This window comes from Chiloscyllium punctatum, chromosome 7 (genome assembly GCF_047496795.1).
Source record: "Chiloscyllium punctatum isolate Juve2018m chromosome 7, sChiPun1.3, whole genome shotgun sequence".
NCBI lineage: Eukaryota > Metazoa > Chordata > Chondrichthyes > Orectolobiformes > Hemiscylliidae > Chiloscyllium > Chiloscyllium punctatum.
The window spans coordinates 92,821,777-92,840,072 of record NC_092745.1 but is presented as its reverse complement, the minus strand read 5'-3'; the positions used below and the strand labels follow the sequence as shown (position 1 = coordinate 92,840,072).

Below are 18,296 nucleotides of genomic sequence, written 5' to 3'. Positions count from 1 at the left end.
AACTACTAAGTTTGGAATATACAGCTAGTCTCAGTAACACAGTGATCACAACAATTAGCATTTCTTTTTGGAGAAATCGATCTGATTCTATTCTCTAAGAAATGACATCCTCCATCCTTACCCAGTCTGGTCTACATGAAACTTCAGACATATAACAATGCAGTTGACTCTTAAGTGCCTTCTAAGATGGCTCAGAAAGCCATTCACTCAGACTGGCAACAAATATAAACAATTCCAGCAACATGAAAGAATAAAAATATTAACAATTTATACCACACAGGGCTTTAGTTTCAGTACAAGTATATTAAGGATACTAATAACCATAGTACAGGTTGTCAATCTGATCCTTGATTACAAAGATCTTCTTTTGAATGTTTCTACATTTGCAGTTGATGACTGAGCTAAATAGATTCAGTCAATAATACTAAGTAAGGCTACTACACTAAATCACAGTGATTTACTTGGGGAAATTAGAAATCTAATGATAGAGTCATACTGTCAGAGATATACACCACAGAAACAGACCCTTCAGTCCAACCCGTCCATGCCAACCAGATTTCCTATATAAATCTAGTCCCATTTACCAGCATTTGGCCCATATCCCTCTAAACACTTCCTATTCATATACCTATCCAGATGCCTTTTAAATGCGGTATTGGGACCAGGTTCCCCACTTCTGGCAGCTCATTCCATACATGCACAACCCTCTATATGAAAAGGTTGCCCCTTAGCTCTCTTTCGTATCTTTTCCCCCTTTGCCTTAAACCTATGCCCTCTCATTTTGAACTCCCCGACCCCAGGGAAAAGACCTTGCCTATTTACCCTACCCAGGCGCCTCAAGATTTTATAAACTTCTATAAAGGTCACCCCTCAGCCTCCAACACTCCAAGGAAAATAGCCCCAGTCAATTCAGCCTCTCCTTATAGCTCAAACCCTCCAACCCTAGCAACATTCTTGTAAATCTTTTCTTAACCTTTCCAAGTTTCACAACATCCTTCCTATAGGAGGGAGACCAGAATTGCATGCAATACTCCAAATGTGGCTGAACCAATGGCCTGTACAGCCACAACATGACCTCCCAACAACTACATTCAATGCACCGACCATTAAAGGCAAGTATACCAAATGCCTTCTTCACTATCCTATCTACCTGTGACTCCACTTTCAAGGAACCATGAAGCTGCACTCCAAGGACTCTTTGTTCAGCAACACTCCCTCGGACTAGTATAAGTCCTGCTCTGATTTCCCTTTCCAAAATGCAGCACCTCATAAATTATCTAAATTAAACTCCATCTGCCACTCCTCCACCCATTGTCCCATCTGATCAAGATCCTGTTGTATTCTGAGGTAACCTTCTTCGCTGTCCACTACTTCTCCAATAGCAAAAACTCACGAATAAAGGGCCCATACTAATATTTTTCAATAGTGTCACAACTTCAACTGGGACAACACATCCATTCTAGGACAAGCCAAACAGAGAACTCCTAGAAGCATGGCATTCCAACTGGAACTCTCTCAACAAACACATCGGGATAAACCCCATCTTCCACTCCCTGAGAAAAAGAACAGGAAATGATATCACATTAAATGATGTCACCACAGGAAATGACATCACCAACACAAAGAAACCCAAACATATAAATAGAAAGCAGGAATTATCAATAGTGCTTCGCCCGGAGGCCCACTGAAGATGTCAGCTAGTAGGGTGATGAAATGTCTGGAACCTTCCAGCTCAGTGAACCAACCTATATTCAGAACCTCAACCTGAGCTACAAATCTTCTCAAAATTCGCTAAGTGTCACAACAAATTGGGACAAATAGAAATATCTAGCTTGCAGATTTATATCTACAACTTTAAAATACAAAAATAGATGCCGGAAAGATGATAGTAAATTATTTTCCTTGCACTGGGTTCCATTCCATTTTATTTTCTTCTTACTCCACAAACACTTTTACATCCCACTTCAATTCAGATAATAATGATTCTGTCTGCAGACTCCACAGATTAAATCAGATATATTGCCGCTCAGTTTATACTCCAATTGTATTCTTGAAACCTCTCTCCATGAAATTTGTGGCAAAACAATGTCATATACAGGAGGATTTGCCTTGGACTTACGTTAGCACCAAAAGTTGGGTCTCTCTAGAGACACAGTGACAACCACGCACAAAAAGAGATTATTATCCTTTTTTTGTAGCAAGTTAGTATGTACTGGTAATACAAAGTAATACAAATTTTACAAACTCTGTCTCTTTCATTGATACTATTTATAGAGTTTGAACAGAATTTTATTTATTGAGCATACCTCTTCTAAACTGAAGACAGTTTCTAGTGAATGGAAACATGGTGATTCAAGCACAGAACTTCCCTCACGGTAAGTGTTGGTCGTGATGCATTTTGGGAACATCCTGACGATGTGAAGGATAGTATATGAAAAATCGAGTTCTACTTTAACAAAGGCCTTACTATCTTTTTATTTCACAGATAAAAAGTGCTTAATGATGATGTTACTATCTTTGACTCTGAAAGAAGTTTGGGTATCACAAACCATCTGTGATAATGTGTACATATAAACCAGAATACACAACATGGAAACAGGTTCAACCAGTCCATCTGCATTCATCCTTCAGATGAACAAAAGAAATTCTAATGAAGTTTACTCACCTGGACCTGTAATCCTCTTTCTTTCAAAACTGATCCTAAAACGTTGACATTTTCTACTTCAACCACGAAACCTTGAAGTGGATTCTAAAGCCTCATGACTTTCTCCTGCCCTCTATTCTGTATCTTAGCTTTAACCTTGTATCTAAGGTCCCTCTTTCAAATCACTCTGTTTCCTATCTACTCTGTCTGCTGGTATCCATTCTTTCCTTTCATAACTCTACAAACCTCGACATACTGTTATGTAATTTGTAATCAATCAGTCAAAAAAATCCTAGAAAGTCTTTATATTTACATTTTCTTTGCATTCCCTTGACCTTGTTATATGTATTGCTGATGAACCAAGAAAATTCTGTGGTGGGCATAGAAATCACGAGTGGCTCAATACAGCATGGACAATTGTTTTCAGTATCAGTAACTGGAGAAGGTGAATTTAAGCTGACAGACCCAGTGATAGCACTGGGAAACTATTCCTCTTTTATAAACAAGGCAAGTTATCATAAGCTAGAACGTGCTGCATAGAGAAATGATGGAACCAGATTGAATAGAAATATTTAAAAGAGAATTGGATAGACATTTGAAAAGGGAAACATGAGTGGCCTGGAGGGAGTAGGTTAATTTGATTCAACTACCAAACTGTCAGCACAGGAACAAGGGGCCAAATGGCCTCCTCCTGGATGGTGTCATACCCAGATAGCATGTGAAACTAGACAGAAAATATTTGTGTTATGTGGATGGATGAAGTTTCAGCTTTCCTTGTGCAGTTTACTTACCGTAGCTTGATTCAAAACAATAACGTGTATTCCTCGACCTTGCTCTTTGACTTCATCCTCAAGGACCTACAACATTAAAATATGAAAGGGCATCTATTGGATCAACAAGGAACACAGCATGACGGCATCTTCCTCCCACGCAAAATAAGAATGCTATTTCATGATACTTGAAACCTGATACAAAGCGAAAACAAAATTAAAGTTTCAATATTTCATTATCTTAAACTGACAAAAGGGCTCAGCTTCCCATAATTATTCTCTTATGTACAATGTTAGGAATAATATTACAGTTGTGAAGGAGTGTAGTCATAAGATTAAACAAAGCATTGAAATGGCACTTACTGTTGTTCCATCAACAGCAACATAGACTTTTGATCTGCTGGAATAGACTTCAATGTCCAGGACCTTCCGGCCATGTGATGGTCTGCGAGCAGTTTCCATATTAGGTATGACATTATCTGACATAAAAATAAGACAATAGGTCCTTTAAACCAAATCCATAATATACCACCTGTAAATAAGTAGAACTGAGATTTACACAATAGCTACCGCTGGAGTAGTAAACTGCACAATATCCATTTTTAGGACCTAAACATTGCTGGATATCCCAAAATCCCGGAGAAGGTCATGGTAGTTAGAGGCCTTTTAAAGCTGTTTGAATCGATTGAAGCACTTCAGAAGGCAGCTAGAACTCAACCACTTCAGTGAAAGACTGTGAGACATAGAGGCTAGACTGTTGACGGATGATGGTTCCTTGGTCGAAGGACACTGGTGAGTCAGTTTTTTTAATACACAATAATCTTACAGCTTCACTGTCACTTTTACCGAGGTCAGTTTTTTTCTTCCTTAATTAAAAAATTCTGAGTTTAAATCTCACACTGGTGGGTTTTGACCTCTCAATCTCTCGAGCAATGATCAGTAACAAAACCAAAGATCTGAGAGAATGTCAAAACACAGTTTTTCAGCATGGAAAAGGTTATAGTAAGTAATTCAAATTCAGATAATGTTTTTACTACAGATTTACAATACAAAAGTAAACAGTCTTACTTCCTGCTATCAAATTGTAGATGATTACAGTCCAAAGATGTGCAGGTTACGTGGTAAGTTGCAACATGGGGTCCAGGGATGTGCAAGGATTAATCATGGTAAGTGCAGGATTACAAGGATAGGTGGGTCTCAGTGGGATGTTTTTCTGAGGGTCAGAGAAATCTGAATGGGCCAAGTGGCCTCTTTCTGCTGTAGGGATTCTACGGCTTGTATGATGCTTGTATCACAGTTAATGTTTGATTGCGAGCATCCTCACACACTAACTGGACGGCATAGCTACCATGGCACTCACCAACATGTCAACACAAACAGTACAAAAATAGTGGAAGGCATAATAATGATTATAGGACTACAATTAATGAACAAATTGAAATTGGAAACTTCTATTAGATCTCCCCTCAACCTTCTAAACTCAAATGAATACAATCCCAGGATCCTCAGCCATTCATCGTATGTTAGGCCTACCATTCCAGGGATCATCCATGTGAATCTCCGCTGGACACGTTCCAGTGCCAGTATGTCCTTCCTGAGGTGTGAGGCCCAAAACTGGACACAGTATTCTAAATGGGACCTAACCAGAGCTTTATGAAGTCTCAGTAGCACATTGCTGCTTTTACATTCAAATCCTCTTGAGATAAATGACAACATTACATTTGCTTTCTTAACCATGGACTCAACCTACAAATCAAACTTGAGAGAATCCTGGACTAGCACTCCCAGATCCCTTTGTACTTGGGCTTTATGAATTTTCTCACCGTTTAGAAAATAGTCCATGCCTGTATTCTTTTTTCCAAAGTGCAAGACCTCACATTTGTTCACATTGAATTTCATCAGCCATTTCTTGGACGACTCTCCTAAACTGTCTAAATCTTTCTGCAGCCTCCCCACTTCCTCAGAACTACCTGCCTGTCTACCTGACTTCACATCTTCTGCAAACTCCAACAGAATGCCCCAGTCCCTTCATCTAGATCGTTAATATATAAAGTGAACAGATGCGGCCCCAACACTGAACCCTGCAGGACACCACTTGTCACCTGCCGCCATTCCAAATAAAGAATCTTTTTATCCCAACTCTCTGCCTTCTGTCAGACAGCCAATCTCCAATCCATGCCAGTAGCTCACCTTTTAGAACACCATAGGCCCTCACCTTACTCAGCAGCCTCCCATAAAGCAACTTATCAAAAGCCTTTTGGAAGTCTAGATAGATAAAATCCACTGGGTTTCCCTGGTCTAACCTACTCGTTACCTCTTCAAAGATTCTAACACGTTTGTCAGGAAAAACTCTCTCTTACTAAATCCATTCTGACTTGTTCTAATCCGACCCTGCTCTTCCAAGAATTTAGAAACCTCATCCTTAATGATGGATTCTAGAATTTTACCAACAACCGAGGTTAGGCTAATTGGCCTATAATTTTCCATCTTTTGTCTTGATCCTTTCTTGAACAAGGGGGTTACAACAGCGATCTTCCAATCATCTGGGACTTTCCCTGACTCCAGTGACTTTTGAAAGATCTCAACCAATGCCTCCGCTATTTCCTCAGCCACCTCCCTCAGAACTCTAGGATGTAGCCCATTGGGGCCAGGAGATTTATCAATTTTAAGACCTTTTAGCTTTTCTAGCACTCTCTCTTTGGTAATGGTTAGCATACTCAACTCTGCCCCTTGACTCTCCTCAATTGTTGGGATATTACTCATTTCTTCCACTTGAAGACTGACACAAAGTACTTATTGAGTTCTTCAGCTATTTCCTTATGTCTCACCACTAGCCTTCCTGCATCAATTTGGAGCGGCCCAATTTTTATGTTGCCTCTCGTACGTTTCCTATGTATTGAAAGAAACTTTTACTATCATTTCTAATATTACTGGCTAGCTTACCTTCAGATTTGATCCTCTCCTTCCATATCTCTATCCTTGTTATCCTCTGTTTGTTTTTGTAGTCTTCCCAATCTTCTGATTTCCCCGTGCTCTTGACCACTTTATAGGCTCTCTCTTTTTCTATGATACATTTCCTGACTTCCTTTGTCAGCCATGGCTGTCTAATTCCCTCCCACCCCGATAATCTTTCTTTTCTTTGAGGTGAACCTCTGTACTGTGTCCTCAATTACACCCAGAAACTTCTGCCGTTGTTGCTGTACTGTCTTCCCCGCTAGGGTCTGCTTCCAGTCAATTTTCATCAGTTCCTCTCTCATGGCCCTGTAATTACCTTTATTTAACTGTAACACCATTACATCCGATTTTGCCTTCTCTCTTTCAAACTACAGACTGAACTCTACCATATTATAATCGCTGTCTCTTAAGCGTACCCTTACTTTAAGATCTTTTATAAAGTCTGGCTCATTACATAGCACTAAGTCCAGAATAGTCTGCTCCTTTGTGGGCTCCATCACAAGCTGTTCCAAAAAGCTATCTTGTAAGCATTCCATGAATTCCCTTTCTTTGGATCCACTAGCAACATTATTCACCCAGTCTATTTCCACATTGAGGCCCCCCATGATCTCGGTGACCTTGCCTTTCTGACATGCCCTATTGTTTTCCTGGTACACCTTGCGCCCCTGGTCCGGCCCACGGCTGGAAAGTCTGCACATTTCTCCCATTATGGTTTTTTTTTTGCCTTTGTGGTTCCTCAACTCCACCCACATCATCTGATCCTATGTCATTCAGTGCCATAGATTTAATTTCAATCTTAACAATCATGGCAACCCTGCCCACACTGCCCACCTCCCTCTTTTCAATAAGTTGTAAATCCTTGGATGTTTAACTGCCAGTCCTGAACCCCCTGCAACCACGCCTCTGTGATGCCTACCACATCATGATCATTCAGATGATTTATGCTGTTAATTCATCTACTTTGTTATGAATACTACAAGCATTCAGGTAAAGCACCTTACTGCTAATTTTCTTATCCTCATGATTTCTATCACCTCCAGTAGTATGTCTTAACATTTCCTTCCTTTTTGCTTCACTGCCTCAAACCTAAGACCTGCACACATGCTATCCTGCTGCTTATCTTTCGACTTGACTCCATACTCCCTGTTACTTTCCCTTTTCTCTGACTCACAAGGTTTAAAGTCCTAGTGACCACTTTATTTATCCTTTTTGCCAGAACACTGGTTCCAGATCGGTTCAGGTGGAGACCGTCCCATCAGTACAGATTCCCCCGGTTCCAAAACTGATGCCAATGTCCCATGAAATGGAATCCCTCTTTCCCAAATCAATCTCTTAGCCACGTGTTTACTTCCCTAATTTTCTTATACCTATGCCAATTAGCATGTGGCTTGGACAGTAATCCAGAGATTATGACCCTTGAGGGGGGTCCATTGGCAGAGAGATGAGTAGCCAGATTTAAGGTGTTTTGTATAATATCCAGTGATAGCATGAGGAAATTATTTCTCTTATATAAACAAGGAAAATTACCATGAACTGAATGCATTGCTTGAAAAAAAATGAAGGCTATAGATTGAACAGAAATATTTAAAAGATAATTGGATAAACATTTGAAGGGGAAAACATTTTAGGACTGCAGAGATGGAGGAGGGGAGTGGGTTAATTTGATGCTACTATCAAACAGTCAGCACTGGAACAAGGGGCCAAATGACCTCTTTCTGTTTTAACATACCAATACCATGTTCTTTAGTTAAAATTAGAAATTCTAATCTTAAGAACACAATGTAATATCACAAAGCAGATTCCACTAATTTCCTTCAACTTACAAAGATTATAACACATTCCTGATGAAGAGCTTAAGGTTGAAACATCGATTCTCCTGCTCTTCAGATATTGTCTGACCAGCTGTGCTCTTCCAGAGCCACACTTTTTGACAAAAATTACATATGTGTTGGAATTTTTTAAGAGATGGTATGCCTAGCTATGCAGTTAGATGATTATCTGCACTGAGGTGTGCACAGGCCACTCCTAATGAATTACAAATTACATTAAAAAGACCAACAAAGCTTCAATGTTACTAATAAACCCTATAATCAAACTTTCACCCCATTAATATTTAACATTGACTGTACTGTAAAAATAGAAAAAGAGCTGGTTCTAGATTCAAAACACTACACTGACCTGTACTACTAAATAAAAATGGTTCCAATTTGGTTGAAAGATCAAACAATTTTCCAGTGGAAGACATTATCTTTACCGTGTATTGTTATATCAGGAGCCAAAACCACACTACTGAGCTCGCTTCATTAGGAAGGTTGCAAATAAATTTCAATTCAATAGAGAACTGAACACATTCTGCTCTCTCTCTCATGTTGCATCCCACATGAACTGTTTGTATTTATACACAGTAGCACATTAATATAGGAAATACATTATAAAGCACCTTACAGAATCTTACCATAATCTTCTATTAATTCCTCCTCGGCTGCAGCTCTCCTTGTATCTAAAATAAGTTTGATGTTGACGATAACAGTCACAAGTAGAAACAACAGTGCGACCGTCTGGAAAATAAATAATGTCTGTTCAAGCCTGTGCTCAACATCTGAAGGAGCAAACAGTTCAGTTGGAGAGATTTCAGCTACAAGAATAAATAACAGTGAACCACTAAAACAAATGTATTCTATGGATTCCACAACCATTTAAATAATAAAATAATTAAAGTAAATATTTAAATAAACTGGGGCATTGGTCCGACTCTCAAGGGTAAGAAACACATCAGTTATAAAATGAGACCTCAGCTGTTTCATCAATGACTTTCCCTCCATTATTAGAATGAATTGGAGAATTTCAATGTTAGTTGCATAATGTTCAGCATCATTCGTTACTCCTCAGATACTGAAGCAGTCCACATCCAAATGCACCAAGAGCTGAACAATATCTATGCTTGTGCTGACAAGTGGCAAGTAAGTTTCATGCTATACAAATGCCAAGCAATGATCACCTCCAACATGAGAAAAATCTAATGATCACTGCTTGACATTATATGGTCTTATCATCATTGAAATCACCAATGTCAAAATTCAGGGGTTACCACTGACTAGAAACAGAACTGGATTAGCCATGTAAATGCAGTGGCTACAACTGCAGGTCAGAGGCTAAGAATCCTACAGCGAGTAACCCAACTCCCACTGCAAAACGCCTGTCCACTAAGTACAAGGTTCTAGTCAAGGGTATATTGGAATAGTCCCCACTTGCCTGGATGAGTGCAGCTTCAACAACACTCAAGAAGGTTGATACATCCCAGACAAAGCAGCTTGCTATATCTACAAACATCCACTTCCACTAAGCTCAGCAGAATCATTGTGTGCCTTCTACAAGATGCATGTCAGAAATTGACAAAGGATCCTTACACAGACTTTCCAAACACACAACTGCTTCTATCTAGAAGGTTAAGGGCAGCAGATACATGGGTACACCGCATCTGCAAGTTCCCCTTGAAGCCACTCAGCATCCTGACTTGGAAATATACTGTCATTCCTTCAGAACCGCTGGTCAAAGTCCTGGAATTCTACCTACAAGCACATGGACTGAAGCAGTTCAAGGCTGCAGCTCACCATCACCTACTCAAAGGCAGGAAGAAATCAGCAATAAATGCTGACACAACCAGTGATGCTTACATCCTCATGATTTATTTTTAAAAAATCAAACAACTAATGGAGTAGTGTTCCCAGCTTGAGGGAACCGATGCATTCTCAACGGAGGTAACGACACAGTACAGCATAGCTTGGTGAACTCATAACTATGACAGATTTAAGTTTGATGTCAGATGCCAAGATGATTGGGAAAATGCAACTTCAAATGCAAACTGTCTCCTTATCTTGCCAGGAAGAATTCACAGTAAGAGTGGCAGACTTTACCAAGCCAGAAGCAATCCTCCAAAGCAGAACTGAGGAAGGGAACATGGTGGCTTCACTAATACTATAATCTGGCTATAGGAGAGGATCCAGCCTAATCAACAAGGTAAAATAAAGAATCTATCCAATATAGCACAGATTTAATAGCAGATTGGGAATAATAGATTGGAGATGTGGCGAGGTGGTCCATACAATGCTATGGAAGCCATCACTAAAAACAGACAACCAGTGTTCAGTGATCCAGGACACTACAGTAAAGGCAGTGAACATCCTCTGTGAAGGAAACAGATAAGATTAGTCAAAGTCATACAGCATAGAAACAGGCCCTTCAGCCCATCATGTCTATGCTAATCAACCAATACTAAACTATACTAACCCCATTTACCTGCATTCCGTCCATAGCTTACTATGTCCTGGCATTTTAAGTCTTCAATTACAAAAGCCTGTTTAAGCAGGAAAGACATCCTCCATAAATAAATCCAAGACATTAAAGTTCCTCATGTTTCAAGGGACCTTCAGACCTCACTTGTCAAGAACAGAATCAATATCAACAATTTGCAACCCAGAGAACCAACAATCTTCGCAATCCAAAGAGTATATAGAGTCATAGAGATGTACGGCATGGAAACAGAACCTTCGGTCCAATCCGCCCATGCTGACCAGATATCCCAAATCAATCTTGTTCCAACGGCCAGCAGCCAGTCTATATCCCTCCAAACCCTTCCTATTCATATACCCATCCAAATGCCTCTTAAATGTTGTAATTGTACCAACCTCCACAACTTCCTCTGGCAGCGCATTCCTTACCCCACCAGTCTTAAGCTACTTGGTCCACAAAGCCCTAAATTTCTTCTCCCTTCCTTCAAAATCAGTGAAGCTTTCTTGGATGTGCAAACTCCACACAGACAGTTTCCTGAGGCGAGAATTGAACCAGAGTCCCTGGTGCTGTGAGGCAGCAGTGCTAACCACTGTGCCACCCAACATCTCCCTCCCCTTCCTGGACCTTCATCTCCATTTCTGACGACCAACTTGACATGGACATCTACTTCAAACCCACTGACTCCCACAGCTACCCGCACTTCATCTCCTCCCATCACCCCTTCCTGTAAAAACACCATCCTTTACTCCTAATTCCTCCGCCTCATCTGCTCCAAGAGCAATTCCACTTCAGAACATTCCAAATGGCCTCTAACTTCAAGGACTACAATTTCCCCTCCCACATGGTCAACAACACTCTCCAGCACATCTCCTCCACTTCCTACACCTCCGCCCTTGAGCCCACCCTCCAACGCAACTAGGATAGAGCCCCCGATCCTCACTGTCCATCCCACCAATCTCCAGATACAATGCATCAGCCTCCACCACTTCTGCCACCGACAGTCAGACCCCACCACCAGAGATATATTTCCCTCCCTACCCCTTTCAGCATTCCACAGAGACCATTCCCTCTGCGACTCCCTGATTAGGCCCATGCCCCTCACCAACCCACCCTCCATTCCCAGCCCCTTCCCTTGCCACTGCAAGAAGTGTAAAACCTGCGCCCACACCTCCCGCCTCACCTCCCTCCAAAGCCCCAAAGGATCCTTCCACATACAGCAGAGATTTTCCTGCACATCCAAACACCTCATCCACTGTGTCCATTGCACTTTCTGAGAGAATGCTGAAACCTCCAGACTACTTGAATTTGAGAAGTCAAAGACTTGGGCAGTTGGGGTAGTGGTTAGTGTAATTTGTGTACTGATAAAAGTTTTTAAAAAAGGTTGGGAGATAGAACATAGAACAATACAGCACAGAACAGGCCCTTCGGCCCACGATGTTGTGCTGAACTTCTATCCTAGATTAAGCACCCATCCATGTACCTATCCAAATGCCGCTTAAAGGTCGCCAATGATTCTGACTCTACCACTCCCACGGGCAGCGCATTCCATGCAACCACCACTCTCTGGGTAAAGAACCCACCCTGACATCTCCCCTATACCTTCCACCCTTCACCTTAAATTTATGTCCCCTTGTAACACTCTGTTGTACCCGGGGAAAAAGTTTCTGACTGTCTACTCTATCTATTCCCCTGATCATCTTATAAACCTCTATCAAGTCACCCCTCATCCTTCGCCGTTCCAACGAGAAAAGGCTGAGAACTCTCAACCTATCCTCGTACGATCTATTCTCCATTCCAGGCAACATCCTGGTAAATCTTCTCTGCACCCTCTCCAAAGCTTCCACATCTTTCCTAAAGTGAGGCGACCAGAACTGCACACAGTACTCCAACTGTGGCCTAACCAAAGTCCTGTACAGCTGCAACATCACTTCACGACTCTTGAATTCAATCCCTCTGCTAATGAACGATAATACATCATAGGCCTTCTTACAAACTCTATCCACCTGAGTGGCAACTTTCAAAGATCTATGTACACAGACCCCAAGATCCCTCTGTTCCTCCACCTAACTAAGAACCCTACCATTAACCCTGTATTCCGCATTCTTATTTGTTCTTCCAAAATAGACAACCTCACACTTGGCGGGGTTGAACTCCATCTGCCACTCCTCAGCCCAGCTCTGCATCATATCCAAGTCCCTTTGCAAATGACAAATGCCCTCCTCACTGTCCACAACTCCACTTATCTTCGTATCATCTGCAAATTTACTGACCCACCCTTCGACTTCCTCATCCAAGTCATTAATAAAAATTACAAACAACAGAGGACCCTGAACTGATCCCTGCGGAACTCCACTTGTAACTGGGCTCCAGGCTGAATATTTACCATCTACCACCACTCTCTGACTTCAACCGGTTAGCCAGTTTTCTAACCAATTGGCCAAATTTCCCTCTATCCCATGCCTCCTGACTTTCCGCATAAGCCTACCATGGGAAACCTTATCAAATGCCTTACTAAAATCCATGTACACTACATCCACTGCTCTACCCTCCTCCACATGCTTGGTCACCTCCTCGAAGAATTCAATAAGACCTACCCTTCACAAATCCGTGCTGGCTGTCCCTAATCAAGCAGTGTCTTTCCAGATACTCATAAATCCTATCCCTCAGTACCCTTTCCATTACTTTGCCTACCACAGAAGAAAGACTAACTGGCCTGTAATTCCTGGGGTTATCCCTATTCCCTTTTTTGAACAGGGGCACAACATTTGCTACTCTCCAGTCCCCTGGTATCACCCCCGTTGACAGTGAAGACGAGAAGATCATTGCCAACGGTACTGCAATTTCCTCTCTTACTTCCCACATAATCCTAGGATATATCCCGTCAGGCCCGGGGGACTTGTCTATCCTCAAGTTGTTCAAAATGTCCAACACATCTTCCTTCCTAACAAGTATCTCTTCTAGCTTACCAGTCCGTTTCACACTCTCCTCTTCAACAATACGGTCCCTCTCATTCGTAAATACTGAAGAGAAGTACTTGTTCAAGACCTCTCCCATCTCTTCCGACTCAATACACAATCTCCCACTACTGTCCTTGATCGGACCTACCCTCGTTCTCGTCATTCTCAGGTTTCTCACATATGCATAAAATGCCTTGGGGTTATCCTTGATCCTATCCGCCAAGGATTTTTCATGCCCTCTCTTAGCTCTCCTAATCCCTTTCTTCAGGTCCCTTCTGGCTATCCAGTATCCCTCCACTGCTCTGTCTGAACCCTGTTTCCTCAACCTTATGTAAGCCTCCTTCTTCCTCTTTACTAGACATTCAACCTCCCTCGTCAACCAAGGCTCCCTCACACGACCATTTCTTTCCTGCCTGATAGGTACATACATATCAAGGACACGTCGTATCTGCTCCTTGAAAAGTTCCATATTTCCACCACATCCTTCCCTGACAGCCTATGCTCCCAACGTATGCTCCTCAAATCCTGTCTTACAGCATCGTAATTTCCCTTCCCCCATTGTAAAATCTACCTTGTTGTGCACACCTATCTCTCTCCATAACCAAGGTGAAAGTCACAGATTTGTGGTCACCATCACCAAAATGCTCACCCACTAACAAGCCCACCACTTGTCCCGGTTCATTACCGAGTACCAAATCCAATATGGCCTCCCCTCTGGTTGGAAAATCTACATACTGAGTTAGAAAAGCTTCCTGGACACACTGCACAAACACCGCCCCATCCAATCTACTTGATCTAAAGAGCTTCCAATCAATATTTGGGAAGTTGAAGTCGCCCATGACTGCGACCCTGTAACTTCTGCACCGTTCCAAAATCTGTTTCCCAATCTGTTTCTCCACATCTCTGCTGCTATTTGGGGGCCTATAGTAAACACCCAACAAGGTGACCGCACCTTTCCTATTTCTGACTTCAGCCCATACTACCTCCAAAGGCAGATCCCCCTCAAACTGCCTTTCTGCAGCCGTTATACCATTTCTAATAGCAATGCCACCCCCCCTCCTTTTTTACCACCCTTCCTAATCTTACTGAAACATCTGTAACCAGGAACCTCCAACAGCCATTCCTGTCCCTCATCTATCCACGTTTCTGTGATGGCCACAACATCGTAGTCCCAGGTACCGATCCACGCCTTAAGTTCACCCACCTTATTTCTGATACTCCTTACGTTGAAGTAAATGCACTTGAGCCCATCTCTGTGTCCGCAAGTATTCCCTGTCAGTGCTACCTTCTCCACAGCCTCCCTACTGTCTTGGACATCCTGACACACAGCTAGCCTACTTGCTGGACTACAAGTCCGGATCCCATCCCCCTGCCAATTTAGTTTAAACCCCCCCAAGGGGGTCATATAAAGATGCAAGGTCTGAAATGGGTAATTTAAGCACTCATAGTCTCTGTAATATTTTAATTATTACCTTAATGTAATCTCTACTTAGTTGCTAATATGTCTTAATGAAGATGTTGCTAATTGCAAGAGCCTCTTCTCATTAAACTAGCAAGTGGTTTTGTTTGACTATACCAAATAAAACAGAACCTGCATATCCTTGCCTTGGAAGAGGATGGTGGCAGCAAACCTACCAAAAAGTGAGTAGGCAGCATCATGTAATGTGGTGGCTTGTGATGAGGATTGCTCATAGAACATTTGTATTTTGTGATCTTGAGAAACAAAATAATGGCCAGAATACTAGAGACACTCTTCTGTTCTTCTTCATAATAGCACTTTAGACTCTCTTACACCAACTGGCAAGGCATGTGGGACCTAAGCTTAATGTTTCATCTAAAAGACAGAACCTCCAACAGTGCAGTACTCTTTCAAGACTGTGCGGTGTGTCTGCAGTTAACTTATGCTTAAGTCCTGGAATCAGAGGCAACAATATTACCAAGCAAGTCACAGCTGACATGTAGCACAAGTTGCAAATGTAGTATAAACTTTCATAAGCTATAGTATTAAATTAATCATGTTTCCTTGATCAGCTGATTTTTTAAAGACAATAAAGTTTATTTTATTTTGAAATATGAAATTTTGTAACATAGTTGAACAGCCAACTACCACATAATTGGATTTTTTTCTTCAAACATGAATGGTCTCCAACAGGATTGCAACACAAAAACTAACTCTGTGCATGGATCTACAGCATGTACATACAATGAAGACAAACAAGGAGACGGAGTCATCCATTTTGCCCTTTTAGATTACTCCATCATTAAGCTAATCTGATTTTAACTCAAATCCTCATTCCTGGCTACCCAATAACCTTTCACCCTTGATCTATCCACCTCTTCCTTAAAAATATTCAAAGACTATTTCCATCACTTTGCAAGAAGAGAGTTCTAAGATTTCTGATCTTCTGTGAACAAAAAAATTCAGTCTCAGCAGTGTTAAATGCTTAAGACATTATTTTTAAAAGTGATCCCTTGTTCTAAATTCTTCCACAACAGGAAGCATCAATCCTGTCCAAACCCAAGATTTATAAGGATGTTGCCAGGGTGGGAGGGCTTGGGCTATAAAAGGAGGCTGAATAGCCTGGGGCTGTTTTCCCCGGAGTGTCGGAGGCTGAGGAGTGACGATATAGAGGTTTGTAAAATGATGAGGGGCATGGATAGGGTAGTAAACAAGGTCATTTCGCTGGGGTGGGGGAGTCCAGAACTGGAAGGCATAGGTTTAGGGTGAGAGAGGAAAAATTTAAGAGAGACTTAAGGGGCAACTCTTTCATGCAGAGGGTGGTACGTGTATGGAATGATCTGCCAGAGGATGTAGTGGAGGTTGGTATAATTGCAACATTTAAAAGGCATCTGAATGGGTATATGGATAGGAACGGATTAGAGGGATATGGGCCAAGTGCTGGCAAATTGGACTAGATTAGGTTAGATATCTGGTTGGCACGGACGGAAAGGTCTGTTTCTGTTCTGTACATCTTTATGATTCTACGACTTACAGGATCTTGTATATTTTTAAGAGGGAAACTGAAAAGGGCCAAGGAAAAATCCTAGGGGGCACCAGATGAAAGGGCACGAGAATACAGATGGAATGATTCTCTGGAAGTGGTAGACAGATCAGAACAGAACAAGATGACAGCAGTCTAAAACCAATTAGCAGTACAATAGTGTGGAAGAGTGTATGGCAAAGATGTTGTGATAAACCATAGTAAAGGTCAAAGAGAAAGAGGGAGTACTTGCATGTACAGGAGGCAGTGGCAATTTATTGGATTAGTAATCCAGAATACCAATTTAATGTTCTGAGGACATCAAATCCAAACCAAAGCAGACAGTGAAATCTGAAATCAGCAGGTGATGGTAACATAATGCTAATGTCACTGGACGCTAGATGCAAGTGCCTTACTAGTGCTTTACAAGCACGAGTTTAAATCCCACCATAACATGAGGAATTTATACATTAGTCAGATAAATCTTTGTATATTAGATGCCTACACCTGCTTCTATTTTGTATGTTCCATGTAAGAGACAAATTAAATTATGTGGGATTGACACACACTACACTAGGAGTAGAAGTAAGCAATGCAGCTCATGTCTGCACTGCCATTCACTATGATCATCTCTCATATCATCTCAGCCTCAACTCTACTTTCCTGCCTGTTCCCCATAACCCTTCAACCCACTAGTAATTTAAAAAAAAATCAGACTAACTCCTCCTTTAAGTTTACTCAATGACCCAGCATCCATCACACTCTACAGTAAGAAATTCCAGAGATTCATGCCCTTGAGAGAAGTAACTTCTCCTTGTATTTTAAATCCGATACCCCTTAAAACTGACATCTCAATCCAGATTGCCCCACAAGGGGGAACATTCTCCCCATGTGTACTCTGTCAATCCCTTTAGCATCTTATTTTACTAAACTCCAGAGAAATTTGGTTTAAACTACTCAATATCTCTTCCTAAGACAAACCTCTCATGTTTGGAATCAATCTAGTGAACTTTCTCTGAACTGCCTCCAATGCAACTCCATCCTTCCTCAAGTAAAGGGGACCAAAACCGTCCTGTAATGTAGTACCCCAGATGCAGTCTGACTAATGCCTTGTCCAGTTGCAGCAATACTTTCCCACCTTTTATACTGTTTGGCAGTAAATGCCATACCCCAACTAAGTAAACACCGACCTCCCACCCCCCACTGAGCTCCCAGGGCCACATCAGGCCTCCTCACCTGGCACAGCCTCCTCACTGACCGCTGCCCCGTTAACCTGTACTTCCAAGCGATGAACCAGCTCCTGTGCCGCCGGGGGACGAAGGGTTTGGCCCGCGGGTTCGGCTTCCACTCGTCCATCACCGGGACCGGGACCGGGGGATGGGGATGGGGACGGGGCGGCTCTCAGCCTCGGCCCGGCACGCCGCAGCCCCGCGACCGCCGCCGTTTATTGTCTATTCTGCTCTTTAGATCATCACCCCCCCTTCCCCAGGGCTTGGACTCTGACTGCGGCCCTGAATGGATACCCCTCCCCCCACCGACCATTAGCTTTTACCCCCCCTCCCCATAACCCAGCTTTCACTTCCGGGTCCCGTCACTAGATAGACCGTATTCACAAGCGCCATCTTGAATTCTGCGCCCTCTGACGTCAGAGTGACTGGCTCACTTTTTTTATTGCAAAGTTTATTTTGCTCTGTCCCTT

At 42.0% G+C, this 18,296-nt stretch overlaps 1 protein-coding gene across 1 annotated transcript in view; it reads right to left on the bottom strand.

The window, feature by feature from the left end:
* pomgnt1 (protein O-linked mannose N-acetylglucosaminyltransferase 1 (beta 1,2-)) overlaps window positions 1–18,117 on the bottom strand; it is a 63,401-nt gene extending 45,284 nt beyond the window's left edge. The window contains exons 1-4 of the mRNA XM_072574349.1: window positions 17,834–18,117; window positions 8,825–8,927; window positions 3,778–3,893; window positions 3,436–3,501 (exon numbers count right to left, since the gene is read on the bottom strand). Coding sequence (XP_072430450.1) covers window positions 3,436–3,501; window positions 3,778–3,893; window positions 8,825–8,927; window positions 17,834–17,953 — 405 coding nt within the window. The 5' untranslated portion in view covers window positions 17,954–18,117. The remainder of the gene's footprint in view (window positions 1–3,435; window positions 3,502–3,777; window positions 3,894–8,824; window positions 8,928–17,833) is intronic.
* Window positions 18,118–18,296: the final 179 nt, after the last annotated feature.